This window comes from Myotis myotis, unplaced genomic scaffold (assembly GCF_014108235.1).
Source record: "Myotis myotis isolate mMyoMyo1 unplaced genomic scaffold, mMyoMyo1.p scaffold_m19_p_20, whole genome shotgun sequence".
NCBI classification, from domain to species: Eukaryota; Metazoa; Chordata; class Mammalia; order Chiroptera; family Vespertilionidae; genus Myotis; species Myotis myotis.
The window spans coordinates 25,139,661-25,158,739 of record NW_023416325.1 but is presented as its reverse complement, the minus strand read 5'-3'; the positions used below and the strand labels follow the sequence as shown (position 1 = coordinate 25,158,739).

The 19,079-nt window shown below is 56.0% G+C and overlaps 1 protein-coding gene across 2 annotated transcripts in view; it reads left to right on the top strand.

The window, feature by feature from the left end:
* The window catches only part of GRIK4 (glutamate ionotropic receptor kainate type subunit 4), a 241,974-nt gene that overhangs the window by 128,676 nt on the left and 94,219 nt on the right, over positions 1–19,079 (top strand). For both annotated transcript variants that reach the window (XM_036354352.1, XM_036354351.1), the window contains 3 exons: positions 759–856; positions 4,589–4,754; positions 15,634–15,812. In XM_036354352.1, coding sequence (XP_036210245.1) covers positions 759–856; positions 4,589–4,754; positions 15,634–15,812 — 443 coding nt within the window. The remainder of the gene's footprint in view (positions 1–758; positions 857–4,588; positions 4,755–15,633; positions 15,813–19,079) is intronic.

Sequence of the window (19,079 nt, the reverse complement as noted above, 5' to 3'; positions counted from 1 at the left end):
CCTGGTTGCAGGTGTGGCTTTGCAGCTGATGCCACAAGGAGCCCCCTGCTGCCCCTCCACCCCAGGTCACAATGTGGGCAGTGGCTCCACTTGACTGTGGTGAGAGGTGGAGGGAAAGGTGCCAGGATCAAGCTTTGCATTTAGGGGAAGGATGTGGGACGGGGCCTCGGCGCCGATGGAGGAGGGCGGCTGCTGGGTTCTGACATCATAGTGCGCCCTGAGAATTAGCTCATGTTTTCTCTGTCTGTTTCCCCTCCTCTCCCCTCCTTCTTTTCTCAGGCTCCCGCCGTGTGAAGTCTCAGATTCTCTCCTCCTTTTCTGACTGCATGTCCCACCCATTTGTGCGCTCACTGGTGAACATGCACTGGCACCTGCCCTTAGGGTTTGAGTCTGATGAGAGGAGGGAGACATCTGAACAGCAACCCAAGTGCAGTCGGGGCGGGGGGGGGGGGGGGGTGCAGTTCTCACCATCAGCCTGTCCTTTGCTGGTAGTCAGAGGACTTAACACACCTATTGGTGTGGCCATGTGTCGCCACAGCCTGGGCCACTTCCTCACTTAATACCACCCATAAACGGCATCAAAGCCTGGAGCCCAGCCGTCCAGGGGGCGAGGCGGGCAGGCAGCAGGGGTGGAAGGTGAGGGGCAGCCAGAAGTGGGGAGTTTGGAGGTCAAGCCTAGCAGCGCACTGGCCGTACCCTGATGAGTTTCTTTTCCTTGTTTCCTTCCTGCCCCTGCTCTTCCCCTGCTGCCGCCTCAGTGTGTCAGATCCTCCCCAAGGGCGTGGTCGCCGTCCTGGGACCGTCCTCCAGCCCGGCCTCCAGCTCCATCATCAGCAACATCTGTGGGGAGAAGGAGGTGAGTGCTGGGCAGACTGGGGGCGACCTCAGGCTGCAGCCCGTGCCCAGATGCCATGGACTCAGAGGCCAGAGGCCTGCGGGTGCCCAGTTTGTGCCACTAATAACAATGTAAACGCAGATCAGGAGTGTCCGTCGCAGGACGGGCGCCTGTTCCAGGCTGTTTGGATGGAGGGGACTGGAGCAGGTTTCACACAGGATTTCAAGGACGCCTTTGGGTCTATGGTCTGTGGGGAGGTGGGGCTGGGGGAGGGGGTAGCGGGGGGATTGGGGCTGGGGTGGGTGGGGGTGGGGACCAGAGGGCAGAAGTCTGACTCCACGTGACAGAACCTGCTATGTATTTAGACATTGGGACTCTGGGGAAGTGGCGTTGCTACATTTGATGGTAAAATAGTTTGAAAACTTGTTTTATAAGTTCTCTAGAAAGGATTCTATTTTGCTTTCTACCTCCTTCACCAAGTCCAGTGTTCACTCGTCCATCAGCACCTTCCTTGGCAGTGCCGCCTCTACCTGGAGTCTCTCCCCTTCAGAGTGCTGAGCCGTTTCCTGTAGTTCTAGTTCCATGGGAGATGAGGATGCTGGCGAGGCCGAGCAACAGCCTGCTCCTGATGTCAGCTCTCTCCCTCCGTCCCTAGAGAAACAAGCTGTGACGTTCAGCGATTCTGCCTGTTGCTGGAATCATTCTTAGGTCTTCCCAGAATCAACCACTTCTTTCCCTTCAAGCGTATCCCTGGGAGACAGTGGCAAAGCGACCGGAATCCTCTCTCTGCCCCAAGCGCCTCTAGCCAGGCCCTTCAGGGCCGGAAGGAGCTGGGGAGGGGCAGAAACGAGGACTGGAAAGTGGGGACCAATCTTCCTCCTGTCCTAGGGACTGGAGGCTCCGCCTGGGGCGGCTCTGGCTCTTAGAAATAGGACAGGGCCCACTGCAGGGAGAAACTCCTCCGCGTGCTGTGCCGGGGCCGTGGGGCGCACGCAGCCTCTGCCCCGGCCCTCGGTGCTCCCTCGATGCCACCGCTTCTCCGGTGACCAGAAGGCTGTGATCTCCCTCCCAGGACCTGCCCTCGGAATCATCACGCCATGAACGGCCTGCAGGCCTTGCTGCCCCCCCCCCCCCGGGTCTGCTCTTCCGGGGCCTGGAACTGCTCTGTAGACTGAGCCCCTCACCGTCCTGCTCCTGCCCAGTCCAGGGACCTGCCCAGCCTCATCCCCTCAGGAGTCCTGAACGATGACTCTCAGCCAGCCCAGGTCTCCCCCGGGCTTCTGCCCCACTGCAGCCCCCAGTGGCTCAGTCCCGGGCCCAGGGCCTTGGACCTGGAATGTAATTTCCATCTTCTTGCTGGGCTCCAAATGACAGCTCACCTCCAGCTGTTGTGATCCTCCCACATGAGCTTGCCCAAGGACAGCTCCTCACTTTCTCTCTTCTGTTCTCGCCTTTTCTTTTCTTCCCTCCTCTCCCCTTCCTCCCATCCTGTTTTCCTCACGGTCCCATACAGACCTTCCCCTGAGCCCACTCCAGAATGGCTTCCTCCTGGGCCTCGTTGGCTCTTTTATCTCAGCTTCGCACACCCTGACCCTCTGGGCATCGTAGCTCAGAAGTGGCACACACTCCTCATCTGCTCCCCAGCTGCCTGTGCTGCCGGGGCTGGCAGGACAGCGCCCTCCTTTGCCTGGCCTTTTTCTTCCAGAGCAGCCTTGCTCTCCATTCAGATCATGCATGGCTTTTAATGTTTATGAGGTTGAACTGCCTTACCCTGAACCCCCTCAGCTCCAGGGAAAAGAAATGGAGTTCTCACCAAGGAGCTCATTTCTTTGAGTGCTGCTAGCACCCCCTGGCTCTGACCGCTGCTCTCTGCCTGGCTGCCCTTCCCCTCCTGCTCACCTCTCCTGCTCCCACCTCCACAGATGGAATGTCAGCAGGCGTGGCCAGGCCCTCTCTTCCTGGCTCATTAGAGTAGCTGGTGGCTTCCCCAGCGCCCTCCCACCAGTGCCCCTCCCAGAGCCCCTCAGCCTCGCCTCCTGCACACACAGCTCCAGGAGCTGGGCCGGAGCCGCTGCACTTTGGGAAAAAGGATACAAGGAGGAGAAGGGGCACTGCCGAACACTTACTGAGTGAGGCGGTGAGCGCTCCACCCCTCGCTCACAGCATCTCATTTCATGCTCCCGAAGCTCCAAGAGGCACCTCTTGTCACCTCCATTGGAATGAGCTGGGCGGGTGAAGCAGTTTGCCCCAAGCCGCACCACCTGGATGCAACCAAATCTTTAGACTTTAAAACCCATTTGTCCTTCACTTTCCTGAGCCCATGGACTTGAGGGCACTCCTAAGGGTATCATCTCCCGGAGGTGAGTGGGCTGCTAACACACCCTGGCGGCTGGATGTCCATGGATGGCGACCTCGGCTAGAAACGCCCAAATGTGTCATCCAGGCCCCGCCCCCATGCCTGCCCAGCCTGTGCTTCCATCTTGCTCCTCTGTGACCTTTATCCTTCCAGGGTTCATTCATTTTACACAAATCATATGGGATGCAAAATACAAGCTGGGACACAGCGTTCTTTAGGACACAGCTTCACTGTTCTGAGTCCTGGCTCCTGACTCGCCGAACTCTCCCAGGTCTGCACTTTCAGTCTCTGCTGGAAATAGTGGCTGCCCTGTCAGTTCAAGGGTTAATCCTCATTGAATTCAGACATTTCTCTCCCCATCTCTGCTAGTCCTTCCTCTCCCCTCATCTGGTTTCACGGAGATCTGGCCTCCGGCCAACTTTCCTCAGAAGCTTAAAATGATAGGGTCACCGACTCCTACGAAGACCATCTCAGCACATGGCAGACTGGGCTAGCCAGTGAACGCACCACCAGGAAGTCCTTCCTGCTGTCTACCCTCAGTCCTACTTGTTTTAACACCACTCTAGAGCCATGCTTGCTGTGATTTGGGTCCCGGAGGCCACTGGTCCTCAGGGAGGAGTGTTGAAGTTCCAGCCCCACCTCCCGCAGGGGCACAGAGCAGCCTGCAGCTCTCCTGGCTGGTACCAGGGGTGAGGGAGACAGAATAAAATCAAGGTAGATGGCAGCTTATTATATTTGAACTGTCCAATGACCTACCCAGTAGCCTGAGCTGCCAACGAAGTAGCCTCCCAGGCTGTGCTACCGCTTCCCAGGAGAGGAGAGGCGGGGTCAGGGGCAGTGTCTCTTGGGGATATCAGGAACAGAGGCAGAAGGGAGCTGACTGCCCCGTGTAGCCACAGCAGGCATTTATGCACCTGGCTCCACTCGCAGGCTCTCCACGTGGCTTCCTAGCCGGCGACGCCGCTCTCCACATGCATGTTCCAAGGTGTGGGAGCGGGCTGGCGCTCCTGCTGGGCCGGTGGCCTCGTCTCTTGGTCCCCAGAGCAGTGTTTTTCTTTCCCTGCCATCTCTGCTCTGATTTATTCTGGACAACTCAAGGATTATGAGGATTATGCCTCTGAGAGCCACTTGTCGAGCTGCTCAGCAGTGGGCCGTTTCTTCCAGAATCAGTCCCAAGGTGTACAGGGCACCCACATAGTCCCGGAGAGCCTCCCGGCCCGCCTGCCTGCAGGGCTGTCTAGGATGCCATCTGTGGGTGCCCTGAGGCTGCCGGCTCTGCTTCCCGCTGGTGGGAGGCAAAGGCCCGACATAAAACCCTCCTCCACAGCCGCTAGCTGCTTTCTCCCTCTTTCTGGACCCCTCCCCCACCTGCTGCTCATTTTTGCTCCTCCTCTCAGGTCCCTCATTTCAAAGTGGCCCCAGAGGAGTTTATCAAGTTCCAGCTCCAGAGATTCACCACCTTGAACCTGCACCCCAGCAACACCGACATCAGCGTGGCTGTGGCTGGGGTCCTGAACTTCTTCAACTGCACCACGGCCTGCCTCGTCTGTGCCAAAGCAGAATGTAAGCCCCGGCCGCCGGCTCCTGGCAGCCCCAGTCTGGCTGGCTGATTTCAACCTGGTTGCTGCCCTGGCTGGGGACACACAGGAAGGGGGCGCTCCCTTAGGTCCCAGGGCTGATAATCAGAGGGCTTGGCATTCCCGTGCTTACCTGTGAGCACGCCTTCTTGGCTGGCTTTCCCCAGAAGCGTAAAATGATAAAGCAGCTGACCACCAGAGACACCCCAGGGCCCCTCAGACTCAGGGCCAGCCCGACACAGAGAGCTTCTGCGTGGCTGTGTGTCCCTGTGTGCGCACATGTGTGTGTGCCTGTGAGAGCAGGAGCAGTCTGCTCATTTTTGCTCCTCCTCTCAGGTCCCTCATTTCAAAGTGGCCCCAGAGGAGTTTATCAAGTTCCATCTCCAGAGATTCACCACCTTGAACCTGCGCCCCAGGTTCGGGCAGAACAGAGGGGACTGGGTTACAAGGAGCATGGCCAACCTCCAAGCCTTAGTGCGTCTGCAAACCCAATTCCCACCTCTTCAGCCTCGCTGCTGAGGAGAGGCAGGGACATAAAGGCGGATGCCTTTGTACTTGATGGGCTGAAGAGCTTCTTGCCTGGAGAGCAGGCTTTGCTGATAGAGCAAGGTCCAAGGTCACTTTCTGATAAAGCACTTGTTTTCTGCAAATTCTTGTTTTGGAAATGCATTTCTCTGACTCTCAGACAATTATGACATAAACTTGGTGTCTATGAGATGTAGCTCATTTGAGCAGCACTTCCCAGAAAACCCTGGCATCTGTGCACCTAGTGGCAGCCATGCCCACATGCCGTGGCGTGGGCAAGTGCTGACCGTGGGCTGTCAGCAGGGCCCAGCACCCACGCCCCAGCCATCTGTCTGGGCAGCTCGCCGGCACATTCCTACCCTGTGGGCCTCGGTGGCTGCACAGGCAGGGCTCTGCTATGCCCACCAGGGCTCCTCTCAGTAGCTGCTCAGAACTGCTAGGCACACTGACGTCCTCCCTCCTCTCTGGAATCCTGAAGGCATCTGCAGACATCGCCCTCCCTGTCAGGAGCCACCGTCCTCACCCGCCTGGCAATGGTGGCCTCCACATGCGCATTCTCTCACCATTCAGCAGACACGACTCTCTCTGTACTGCAAGAGAAGCAAGAGCAGCCGAGTCCCACTACGTGAGCCCCCTCCCCCCACATCCACACTCTACTCCGATTCCACCCATGTCCCCTGCAGTCAGTGTTCTTCAGTTCAGGGTCCAGTCCAGATCACTGGCTGCATTTCAGTTGTCATGTCTCTTCAGCCTTCCTTCAACTAGGTCTGTCTTAGTCTCTCAACTTCAACGTTTTGAAGAGCAGGGGCCGGTTATTTTGTAGAATGTTACTACTTTCTGCTTTGCAATAACTACCTGTGGGAGGTGATTGGAAGGCACGTGAATATCCTGCTCCTTAGAGCACATGGAGGCCTGTGTCTGCATCACATCACTACATGATTGCCAGATAGTGGGCTCAGCGACAGCATTCTTTCTGCATTTGTTGGTGAGCAGTTTGCAATGAGGCTCTTGTCTTCTCCTTACTTATTTACTTCTGTCAGTATGGATCCACAGATTCCGATTTTATTCAATGGCTATAATCCGTTACTATTATGACTTATTTTGATGCTCGGATTGTCCCAGATATGGCAGTGGGAGCTCCTGCAAGCTGGCTTCTGTGCCTGCCGCCTTTGAGTACCTTCTTACCTCTGGCACACGGTGGTCCAGGTCCACGCCCCAGCCCAACCCAGGACTCAGCCACTGGCTAAGGACCCCTGTTTTATTGTCTTGTTTTGTTTGTTTTCTATGTTTTTTAAGGAATAATAGAACCCTAGGTCTGAAAGCTAGGTGTGCTCATTGCCACCAAGGTGTCATCTCTTATGTCCTTTCAGTGGATAAACAGGAAAATATCCCTTTCCTCTCATTCTTGCCTTTCACCACTTTTTATTTGTAGTTCCTTTGCCTCATCATAAGAGGCCTGGCTCCGAGCAAAATCAATGCATTTACTCCTTTGTTTAATTCTACAGCCCATAGGCTTGCTTCAGAATTACTACACCCATACCACTGCTAGTAATAAACCTTCTAACCTATGGAGTCATGTAAGTTTTTTTTGCAGTTATTTTGGCCCTTTTATCTTCAGAATGAGGGGAGTAAAAGTACTCTAGCTAAAAGTTACTTGGGTTCTTTCTTTTTTACTTTTCTTTAATATAGTTATCTATTTAGTATATTGTTAAGTTTGTCTGTGCTTATTTTCAACTTTGAAGTAAAAAAAAAATCCTTGTTGATTTAACTTCTGGCATTTTAATTATGTGTTTTGGTGTGGCCCTCTTTGGGTTCATCTTGTTTGGGACTCTCTGTGCTTCCTGGACTTGTGTATCTTTTGCTTCACCATCTTGGGGAAGTTTTCAGCCATTAACTTTTGGGAAAGGTTTTCTGTCTCTCTCTCTTCTTCTGGGACCACTATGATTCAAATGTTGGTATACTTAATGTTGTCCCAGAGTTCCCTTAAACTGCACTTTTTTTAAAAAAATTTCTTTTTCTTTTTGCTGTTCCAATTGGATGTGTTCTGCTCCTTCGTTGCCCCAATCACTGATTAGATCCTCTGCTTTCTCTAACCTGCTATTGATTCCATCCAATGTATTCTTCACTTCAGTTATTACATTCTTTATTTCGGATTGTTGTTTTTTATGTTTTCTGCCTCCTTTTTTATGTTTCCTATTTCTTTGTTGAGATCATTGGGCATCCTAATAACCAGTGTTTTGAACACTTTTATCTGACAGATTGCTTGTCTCTGTTTCATTTCGTTCTTTTTCTGGGGCTTTGTACTGGTCTTTAGTTTGGGACGTATTTCTCTGTCTCTTCATTTTGGCTGTCTCTGTGTGTTTATTGCTATGAATTAGGTGAAACAGCAACCTCTCCTGGTCCTGCAGGAGTGACCTTGTGTAGGAGGGCTCCTGTGTAGACTGCATGTCAGTGTCCTTGGCAGGCCAGCGGGAGCTGGAGCCTGCATGGGCCACAGGGAGTCCCTGGGGGACAAGCCTTACGAAGACCTGGAACTATAGCTGGAATGGAAAGGGCCAAGGAAAGTCCCAGGGGCAAGCTGAACTGGACCCTTGACAGGGTGGCTGGACTTGTAGCTGGAGTGGGCTCAGGCCTCCCAGAGTTCCTGGGCTGAACGGAAGCTGCAGGTGGAGCCAGCTGAAGGGATCCTGAATGTAAGCTGGGCTGTAGCTGAGGGAGGTGTGGTTGCAGGAAGTTCTGAGGACAAGCCACACCTGGGCTGGAGCTGCAGCTAACGTGAACTTGAATGTGACTTGAGGAGAGTCTGTGGGCGAGTTATGAGGCTGGAAGCTGGAGCCAGAGCTGCTGCAGGTCAACCTCTCTCTCTCTCCCGCCCTCTCTCCTCTCTCCCTCTCTCCCTTTCTCTCTCTCTCTCTCTCTCTCTCTCTCTCTCTCTCTCAGAAGCTGTTCGGTCAGCCCCCGTTCTTCTCCAGGGGGAGCTGCTCTGTCTGTACGTGTCATTCTGTGCGTTGCTGGAGAGGGGAGTGCAGGGTGTTCCCATTCCGCCATCTCGGACCAGAGCCCATGTGTGCCTTTTACATCACTTATCACTTATTTCTTACAACCCAGGGCTTGGAAGTACTGGCATTCCTCGTTTTAAAGCTAAATGAAATGTAAAACTCAGTTCCTCCCTCTCACCAGCCACATTTCCAGTTCTCAGTGGCCACATGTGGACAGCGCAGATCTAGGACTTTTCCACCAGACATTCCATCAGGCAGCGCTACTTAGACGGTGCATGCTTTGTGAATAACGAGTTTTGTGTCCCTCCACTCAAACCCAGAAATGTCGGGTACCACTCTGTTCTATTTCCCCTTGTAGAGATGCGCGGCACATTAGCATGGACACTGACCTGTCCTATACCAAACAACTATCTTACCTCCTCATCTTCCAAACAGCTTTGGCCATGAGCCCAAAGGGTGCTGAGCTGGAAGCCCATTGGATGCCAGTCTTCTATAGAACATGGCTGGGAAACCTTGTGTTCCCCAGGTGGATCCCCTTGTGTGGGATCCTAGCACCATTGAATGGGGTAACAGAGTCAAGACTCCCCTGGAAACATTCTGCCACAAGCCCCCTCAGGCAGGACAGAACCGGTGCACCCCCTGCTCACAGCAGGAGTGTCGAGGGACAAAGCACAGGCTATAAACATCTCCAGGCAAAGGTGCTTCTGCAGTTTTCCTCAGTGCTGGGTACAGTGTCTCACCAAGCTGACAGGAAGTTCTTTCTTGTGTCTAGCCACAGTCCCTCTTGCTCAGTCAGCTGGGCCCTGGCAGCTTGAGGCCCACGCTGGAATCACACTGTATTTGGGAGACTGATGGCAGCGCAGAGGCCACGTTCCTCCCACCCCCATCTTTCCATCAGACAAGGGGACAGTCTCCACGGCCATGCCAGGCACAGACTGTCCTGCTGTGAGCGAGAAGCTACAGTCTCTTCCCCACCCCGCTCTTTTCCCTCTGGCCCGTGTTCTGGCCCTCCCTGCCCATTCTTGGGCTGAGCTAGGTGTGGGATGGGACAAAACCAAGAAGCGAGTGAAATATGTTGTTCAAGCATTTGAACTAATTAGGGGCCCCTTCCCCACCAGCAACACATCAGAGCCTCGTCCTGCTCCCTCATCTGCTCCGTGGAACAGTCTGAAGCCACACGCCTGGGCACGTGTACCTGGCAAGCAGGAGGGGGATGGAGACTTCTAGATTTAAGGCACCGTGCACAGTGGTGAGCTCCGTGTACTCACTAACCCTCCCCCACCGTCCTCTGAGGTCGGGATTATGCCAGCTGCCTTCTGGGAACATTGACATTTGTAAAAGCAAAGCCTGCACCCAAGGCTTCAGCTGGTGGAGAGGAAGTGATGCCCATGGAAACGGGTGTTTATCTTGTTTTTTGATACAAGGGTCCTCTGCCTTCATGTGGGCATTTGCGTCATTGCCCTCTGGCCCTGTCCAACCCTGGCCATATCTTTCACAGCCTCTCCATCACCCTCCACCCCCACTGGCCCCCTGCCTTCCACATCCCAAAGCCAGCCTTTCTCCTTCCCAGAACATCAGGCCACCCACATCCCGCACAGGGCTGTGGGGTCCTCTCATCCTGAGCTGGACTTGGAAGGACCCCTGCTGGGCCAGGGCCCTTCTGGAGCCGAGGGGTGGGTGGGGGTGGAAGGCAAGCCAGGGAGAGAGCAGCTCTGACCTCTGTGGCAGCTGCCTCTGGTAAACCCCTTAGTTCCATTAAACAGGGAGAAATGGAGAGGACGACAATTGAAGCATATCAAATGCACTGAAACACTCCTAATATGTTTAAAGTGACTGAACCACACTTTCTCGTCTGCAAGTTTCTTCCACTGCCTGGAATTTTTAAAACACCCTCTTCTGATTCATAGAATTAGAGAATCTGTGCGCTGGAAGGACATCAACATTCTTCTAGCCCAACTTCCAGCCACGGGTTTGGGTTTAATCCCTGGGCAGCCCCCTCAGAGGCTTAGCCCTTCCCGACTGCCTGCAGCGCCCGGGCTCACCCCTCCTGCCGCTGCCGCTCGCACTGGCATCTGGAACAGAGGCTCTTCCTCAGGCTGAGTGAGGCCTGTCCTTCTTCCTGGAGGGATTCCCACGGCTGCTGGGGACCAGAGTGTCTTCCTCATTCCCTCTGCTGCCCCACCAGGCACTGCAGCTCCCTGGGCTGTTAGGATGTGGGGGCGCTGTCTGTGGCCCACAGTCTCTAGTTCTGTCAGTCACTAAGTACCCCAAGCCCTGCCTCGCATGAGGGGTGTGCAGAGAAGTGTGAGTGGGACTCCTTCACATGGTGAAATAGTGTATGTGTGTGCATATTGTAATATGTAACATACTAGGGGCCCGGTGCACAAAATTCATGCACAGGAGGGGGGTGGGTCCCTCAGCCTGGCCTATACCCTCTCCAATCCGGGACCCCTTGGGGTATGTCTGAATGCCAGTTTAGGCAGGGATCGGGCCTAAACTGGCAGTCTGACATCCCTCTCGCAATCCGGGACCACTGACTCCTAACCGCTCACCTGCAAGCCTGCCTGATTGCCCTAACCTCTCTGCCTGCCTGCCTGATCCCCCTAACTGCTCTCCCCTGCCAGCCCAGTTGCCCCTAACTGCTCTCCTCTGCCAGCCCGGTCATCCCTAATTGCTCTCCCCTGCTGACCTGATTGCCCCTAACTGCCTCTGCCTCAGCCCCCGCCACCGTGGCTTTGTCCGGAAGATGTCTGGTCTAATTAGCATATTACCCTTTTATTAGTATAGACTAAGGCCAGGTGCACGAAATTCATGCTCGGGCAGGGTCCCTAAGCCTGGCCGGCAATCAGGGCTGATCTGTGGGGTGACGGGGGGGGGGGGGAGGGAGGTGATCAGGGCGCCTGCTCACACCAGCCTTGGCTGGCCTGGTGTCACCCACTCACTGGCCCCACCCCCTGCCACCACCACTGGTTGGGGCCTGTGGGATGGGTAAAGCTCCTGCATTGAGCATCTGGCCCCTGGTGGTCAGTGCACATCATAGTGACCGGTCGTTCTGCCAGTCATTATGCCGTTCAGTTGATTTTCATATTAGAGTTTTATATAGAAAGATATACCTAAGTAGATGCTATAAAATAGTTTAACTGAATCCTGAAAGGAATAAAAAAGATACCTACTAAGAAGGGATCAATTTAAGGGAGCAGAGCCTAGCAGCCATTTCTGCACAGGGGCCTCTCACGCAACCCACACTTCCCTGGGAGAAGGTTCTACACTGAGCTGCCAGCTGATTCCCCCTCATGAAGCAGTTCCTGGAATCCTAGTTCCACCAATACGGCTGAGGCTTTCCCCATTCAATTGGAGCTGCCCAGGTCCGACCAATCAGAGCATCTCTATTCTGATCAATTAGAACAGTGCCTTTGTACCAGTCAAATGTGAGGATCTGGTGTTCTCATTTGCATGAGGATGGACCAATCAGGGACCAGAAGCTGGGACTTCTGTCCATATACTAGTGGCCAGTGCCCCTCTGGCTTGGAGTGCACTTTCCATAGCAGCTGGAGGCTGCCTTTCTCAGGCTGCAACTGAAGCACTGAAGACATCTCAGAGATGTCTCCCTGGAGCCGAGCAGAGTGCACTAGCAGCACAGAGCAAAGCCAGGCAGACTGGCGTGGCCTGGCATGGAGCGGGCAGACTGGTGTGGCCTGGCGTGGAGCGGGCAGACTGGTGTGGACTGGTGTGGAGAGGGCAGACTGGTATGGACTGGCGTGGAGCGGGCAGACTGGTGTGGACTGGCGTGGAGCAGGCGGAGCGGGCAGACTGGTATGGACTGGCATGGAGCGGGCGGAGCAGGCAGACTGGTGTGGACTGGCGTGGAGTGGGCAGACTGGTGTGGACTGGTGTGGAGCGGGCAGACTGGTGTGGACTGGCGTGGAGTAGGCAGACTGGTGTGGCCTGGCGTGGAGCAGGCGGAGCGGGCAGACTGGTGTGGACTGGCATGGAGCGGGTGGAGTGGGCAGAGCTGCCTGCTGAGAAAGGCCTAGGCCCTGGAAGCCTCACGGGATGGCCTCCCGGCCCTGCGATAGCACTCTATTACTGCTGAGCTATTTGCACTAAATAAGGTTTCCGTCTTCCCCACACCCTAAATTGGTGATTCCTGTTGATGTTGAATTGGCGTCATTGGTCATCAGTTGACATAACTAAGGGCTGTGTTTTGTGGGTGGGACGATAAGTTTTGTAAGAGGTGGAAGACGGTGTGAAGGGTGGCTGAGCTATGAAGGTGGGAGGGAGAGGAGTGGAAACTGGATTTGCGAAGCACCTTCCAGGTGACAGACACTGTTCTGCTTCCTCTCACTAACCCTGTTTCCAGATGAGCACCCTGAGGCCAGAGGGCAGAGGAAGTGCCCACACTGCCTGCAGCTGCAGGAGAGCTGGGGTTCACCCCCAGGCCTTGTGCTCTCTTTGCTGCTCAGCTGGGGTCCAGGCTGGAGAAAAGAGTGAGCGCTGGGAGACCCTGGGTGGGATGCGGTCCTCCCAGGCTCACTGCCCTCCCCTGCCTGCCCTCCCCTGAGCCTCAGCTGGATGAGATGGGGTTGATGCTGCTTCTTTGTTTAAAGTGCAGTCAGCGGAGGGCATGCTGGGTGGTGCCTGGAGCAGGGTCCTCGGTGTATGTGGCCTCTGGGAGGCTCTTTTCCCCAGGACCTCAGACCCCAGCTCAGACCTCAGTGTATGTGGCCTCTGGGAGGAGTGTCATCCTGCTGTCACCGCAGGCTTTCTTGTCTCGTCCCATTGAATTTCATTGCCAAGACTGAATGATCCCAGGGCATTTGGCCTCTTTCCCAGCCACGCTCCGAAGATTCTCCCTGCTACATCCAGGTCCCCGCGACGCACCCCCTCCCCCTGCAGCTGCGTGCTCCCTCCGGCCACACCCGCAGGGCTTTCCTGAGTCAAGGAGATGCCGAGAGCCAGGTCCTCTGTGGCCTCCTTGGAAAGGCGGGCTCCAGGCCTTTGTGCAGGTGAGGTTGTGCTTTTCCATCAGCAACAAGGAAGATGTGGTGAATACTCTCCATGTACTTACAGGACAAAATGTGGGGCCCCTAGAAAACCTGGCATTCAGGCCATGAAAGAACAGGGACATGAGCTGAACTTTCCTATAGACTTAGTTCCTGGGACCTAAGCTCCTGGAGGGCAGGGTCTGTACCTGCTCCATCTTCTCTTCTGGGTTTTGTGGTCCAGTGCCTGGCACTTGGGGTGCACAGGGTGAATTTGGTTCAAGACTTCTACTCTCTCCCCTCTCGTGTTCTGCCTCACTGAGCCACGCCTTTTGAGCTCTTGTGTGGATGAGTAAATACAGGAGAAGTGACATGGATACTACATATTCCAGTTCCCAGCGAGCTTTCCTAAAGGACCTCCTTGAGCTCTGGCCTGTTAGACCCATTTACAGATGAAGATGGAGCCTCGAAGAGATTAGGTGACTTCTCAAGGTCACAGAGCCAGTGAGGGCTGACCTTGAGCTTGAATCCAGACCTGCATCAGGGACTGGCAGCAAGTGCCCACCACCCTCATTGCCATGGAGGCCGGTGGAGAGGGGCTTCGAGGGGCACAGACCACAGTGGCTCTTTACAGTCCCTGTCCTGTGGGGAGGAAGGAAAGGCAACCCCATTCCGTGGCTGCTCAGCTGGCCATTCCAGGCTTCCCCTCCCCGCCCAGCCTCCAGCCCCTGGGATGCTGCTCAGGCCCCATGAGGGCAGAGGTCGCCTATCTCCTGGAGCCCCCGTCTCCCTCATGCCAGGCCCTTGGGCTCCATCTGCTACTTTTGCCCTGTTCACATCTGGAGGAGACACCCTGGGCCAGGCTAGGCTCTGTGCCTGCTGCCTTCTGTGTGTTCTGTCCTCAGAGGCAGCCCGGCCTATGGGAAGAGGGCTGGATGGGGAGGAGAACATGGAATTCAGCCCAGCTGGCTCCCTGGTCGTCAGGCAAGGCTGCCACCTCTAACAAAAAGAGGAGGGCATGTGACCCTCTTCCCAGCTCCGGCTCTCGCTAACCTTTTGATCCTCAAGAGTCAAGAGGGTGAGTTACCTGAGCAGGGAGGGTCTCTGGACGTCTCAGAACATTCCTGCATTTCCAGTCCCTTCAGCCAGGATGGAAACAGGAGTTTGGGGGCCTCTGCCTGGTCAGAAAGCCAGGCCTTCCCTCTAAGGCACTGCCTGCAGCCTCAGGCTCTCTGTGCTATGGACTTACGGCGCCTTGTCACATTGCTGTGAGTGCTGACAGGAGATGGACCACGTAAAATGTTCAGCCAATTACCAGGAACATAACAAGGATTTAATAAATGTTACTTCTGAGCTTGCTTTAAAGAGCAAATGCCTATAGGTCTATTCCATTGGGCTTGAGCCACTGTATTCCCAGGAGACCTGCACACTCTGCTGGCCTCCCTTAAAGACCTTGACTACAGAGCAGAATTATGACCTTTTGTCTCATTCACACATTCTGGACTCTCTCCCTCCACCCCTACCCCAGGCAGGTAGCAGCGACGGGAGGGGGTTGGGGAGGAGGGGCCCTTAGAGCAGTCCAGTCTTCCTGTTCTGTTCTGGGCCCCCGATGGCCTGCTGGGGTGGCAGCTTGAAGCCTGTTCTTTTAAAGCTATAGTAACACTTTGTCTGATGCAGCCACTGTGCTCTGAGGAGTTCTCAGTGTTTGCAAGACCTGTTTTCTGGGCCTTGAGATCACAAGGGACCGGGGCCCCGACCCCCACAATGCAGACGCAGGCTGTTGAGAACTGGATGTGACGGTTAGGAGGCTTTGCCGTGTGCACCCTTGGGCCCAAGTGTCTCATGTGCCTCATCTAATCCGCACCACGGCCCTGGGAGCGGGCCGCTGTCTCTGCTCTCATTTCTCAGATGTAGAAACTTAGGCCAAGGGAGCCGGCCACATGAACAGGTCACACAGTGAGCAAGTGGCCAAGTTAGGGCAAGAAGCCCAGGCCTGGTGGTCCCTGAGCCCAGGGCTGCCTGCTGGCCAGTGCTGCCCAAGGGCCAGGAGCAAGTGGGGGCTCTGTCTGCCTGGGGGGAGCCCCAGGAGAGGGTGGGGGCTCTGTCTGCCTGGGGGGAGTGTATTGTCTACCTTATAGGAGCTTCCCAGGGGAGTCAGGGGGAGCCATGGAAGCGTAGGAGCATGTTTTAATGAAGAGGAGATACTTGAAGCTCAAAACAGCTAAGAAACTTGCTCAAGCAAAGATGCACTTGCTGGGCCACCTGCCAATAGCAGGCCCTGGTGGGTGGCCTACTCCTGCTCCAGTGGGTCCCAGGTGGCATGCGGACCCTCAGGGCCTTCATCCTCTCTCCCCTCCAGGCCTTTTAAACCTGGAGAAGCTGCTCCGGCAATTCCTTATCTCCAAGGACACACTCTCAGTCCGGATGCTGGATGACACCAGGGACCCCACCCCACTCCTCAAAGAGATTCGGGACGACAAGACAGCCACCGTCATCGTCCACGCCAGTGCCTCTGTGTCCCACACCATCCTCCTGAAGGTGCGTCCCTCCTCCCCATCCTCCTGAAGGTGGGCACCCTCCTCCCCATCCTCCTGAAGGTGGGCGCCCTCCTCCCCATCCTCCTGAAGGTGCATCCCTCCTCCCCATCCTCCTGAAGGTTCGTCCCTCCTCCCCATCCTCCTGAAGGTGGGCGCCCTCCTCCCCATCCTCCTGAAGGTGCGTCCCTCCTCCCCATCCTCCTGAAGGTGCATCCCTCCTCCCCATCCTCCTGAAGGTGCGTCCCTCCTCCCCATCCTCCTGAAGGTGGGCGCCCTCCTCCCCATCCTCCTGAAGGTGGGCGCCCTCCTCCCCATCCTCCTGAAGGTGGGCGCCCTCCTCCCCATCCTCCTGAAGGTGCATCCCTCCTCCCCATCCTCCTGAAGGTTCGTCCCTCCTCCCCATCCTCCTGAAGGTGGGCGCCCTCCTCCCCATCCTCCTGAAGGTGGGAGCCCTCCTCCCCATCCTCCTGAAGGTGGGCGCCCTCCTCCCCATCCTCCTGAAGGTTCGTCCCTCCTCCCCATCCTCCTGAAGGTGCGTCCCTCCTCCCCATCCTCCTGAAGGTGGGCGCACTCCTCCCCATCCTCCTGAAGGTGGGCGCCCTCCTCCCCATCCTCCTGAAGGTGGGCGCCCTCCTCCCCATCCTCCTGAAGGTGCATCCCTCCTCCCCATCCTCCTGAAGGTTCGTCCCTCCTCCCCATCCTCCTGAAGGTGGGCGCACTCCTCCCCATCCTCCTGAAGGTGCGTCCCTCCTCCCCATCCTCCTGAAGGTGCGTCCCTCCTCCCCATCCTCCTGAAGGTGTGTCCCTCCTCCCCATCCTCCTGAAGGTGGTCGCCCTCCTCCCCATCCTCCTGAAGGTGGGCGCCCTCCTCCCCATCCTCCTGAAGGTGGGCGCCCTCCTCCCCATCCTCCTGAAGGTGCATCCCTCCTCCCCATCCTCCTGAAGGTTCGTCCCTCCTCCCCATCCTCCTGAAGGTGGGCGCCCTCCTCCCCATCCTCCTGAAGGTGGGCGCCCTCCTCCCCATCCTCCTGAAGGTGCGTCCCTCCTCCCCATCCTCCTGAAGGTGCGTCCCTCCTCCCCATCCTCCTGAAGGTGGGCGCACTCCTCCCCATCCTCCTGAAGGTGGGCGCACTCCTCCCCAACCTCCTGAAGGTGCGTCCCTCCTCCCCATCCTCCTGAAGGTGGGTGTCCCTCCCCCTCCCTCTGAGCCTGCACTCTGCTCCCTCCGTGCTTGGGTGTCCTCCTGGCCAACGCTCAAGGATCCCTGGGCTGGGCCTGAGCCCTGACAAACCTCTGTGCCTCAGTTCCCGTGGACACTCCTGAGGGCTGCCAGGAGAAAGTAGGTAATGGCGATGTCCTAGGGACACTGAGCTGCTGCAGGAGGGCAGCCACCAACCAAGACGCTGGCCAGTGAAATCCCGCCAGGGCTCTGGGGAGTCCCTGGGTCTCTAGAGGGTTTGGGGTGATGGGGGTGGGATGTCTGCCCAGTAGTACAGAAGGATTCTCATGTGTGGACACTCAGGGCAGTCACAACTGTGTGCACTGCTGAGCGCAGGCCTGCGTGTGGCCTTACACAGGTGCCCCGGTCGCCAGGGCCACTGTGTGGTTTCCCAGTGTGGTCCGCTCGGTTACTGCGTGAGGTGGGTGTGATATGCCCACTTCACAGATGAGGAAACTGAGGCTCCAGGAGAGGATCAGCATGGAGGGAGCCAGCCCTGGGAGCAGAGCCAGGCCTGCACCAGTCTCCCTGCCCACAGTGGGCTCTCCTGACCACCCTGACACAGGCCTCACGCAGGACCTGCACACAGGGAAGCTGGGCCTCTGTGAGGCCCGCGCCAGGGAGACAGGAACAGACACACAGCGAGGCCAGCTGCCTGGGCACCTGTGCTGGCACACAACTGGAAACTACTGGGCAGCCTCGGCGTCTCTGGGCACCAGTCCTGGGCTGGCGGCCGGGCCAGGCATGCACCCCAAACAGCGTGGGCCTGACTTGGAGCTCCTCCCAACTTGCAGCAGCTCCCCAGCCTCACCAGGCCCAGTGGCTTCTCCCAATGCCATTTTAGCTGCACATCTAAAAGCAGCACCTTCAGCCCCGGGAGCACGCTCACTCCACCAGGCTGGGAAGAGCCGCAGACACAGTGACCTCTCTTCCTCCCCTGCCCCCCCCCCCTCTCTCCCGGCCTCCCTTCCCCAGCTAGTTTTTGTCTCCAAGTTCACAAGAGATGCGAATGCATTCTGAGTACCAAGGGTTATTTCTTCATCCTATTGCTATAATAATTTCTCACAGCTCAAACCTATGTCTGTCTGTGTGCATATACCCAATTCTCTCTCCCCCCCCCTCTATCTCTCTCTCTCTCTAACTCACACACACACACACACACACACACACACACAGAAGTTTTCTCCCTTCCTCCTCTTTCTTCTCTTATGTCTGGGACTAGGATCAATGAAGTCATCATGGAAAAAGCTCCTCTAAGGCTGAGGAGTCCTCGGGAAGAGGGGGGGTATGAGCCTCCTGGCAGAGGGCAGGTCAGCATGCACCCCTTGCAGCAGCCGGGGTCTGGCAGTCCCCGGGAAGCCTCCAGGACAGCCCTGGCCCAGCAGTGCCTCACGGTTTCCCGCAGCTGCATCTGGTCTCTCTCTCTGAAATGGTATGTCTAGTTTATTGTTGAAATTCAGGAAAGTACAGAAAAGCACAGGGAAGAAAATAGAAAGTATTCACAGTTCCATTACTCAGAGACTACCACTGTTAAATTCTGATGTCTATTCTTTCTGTCTTTATAGACTCATTTCCCCCCCAAATTATCACCCCACACATACTCTCCTGTAACCTGCTTTTTTCTGCTTCATTATATGCCATGCATTTCCCTATGCCATGACATATTTTTCTATGAATATTTGAATAGCTGCATCATTTGCTATCATAATGTATTATACTTTATTTAACTACCAGAGGCCTGGTGCATGAAAATTCATGCACTAAAGGGGGGGTTCCTCAGCCTGGCCTGCCCCCTCTCACAGTCCGGGAGCCCTCAGGGGCATGAGGCGACCCAGTGGTCAGGGGAAGGCGATGCCCCATCACATCTCTGCTGCTGCCACTGCCGGCAGCACAAGCCTCGGCTGGCCCTGGTTACCTGTGCCTCGGGCAGCTCTGGTGGCTGGGGGGCTGAGGGGACTGGGCGCTGCCATCTTTTAGGGTGGGGCAGTTAATTAGCATATTCCCTCCTTATTGGCTGTGGGCACTGCCATCTTTGTGATGATGTGAGGG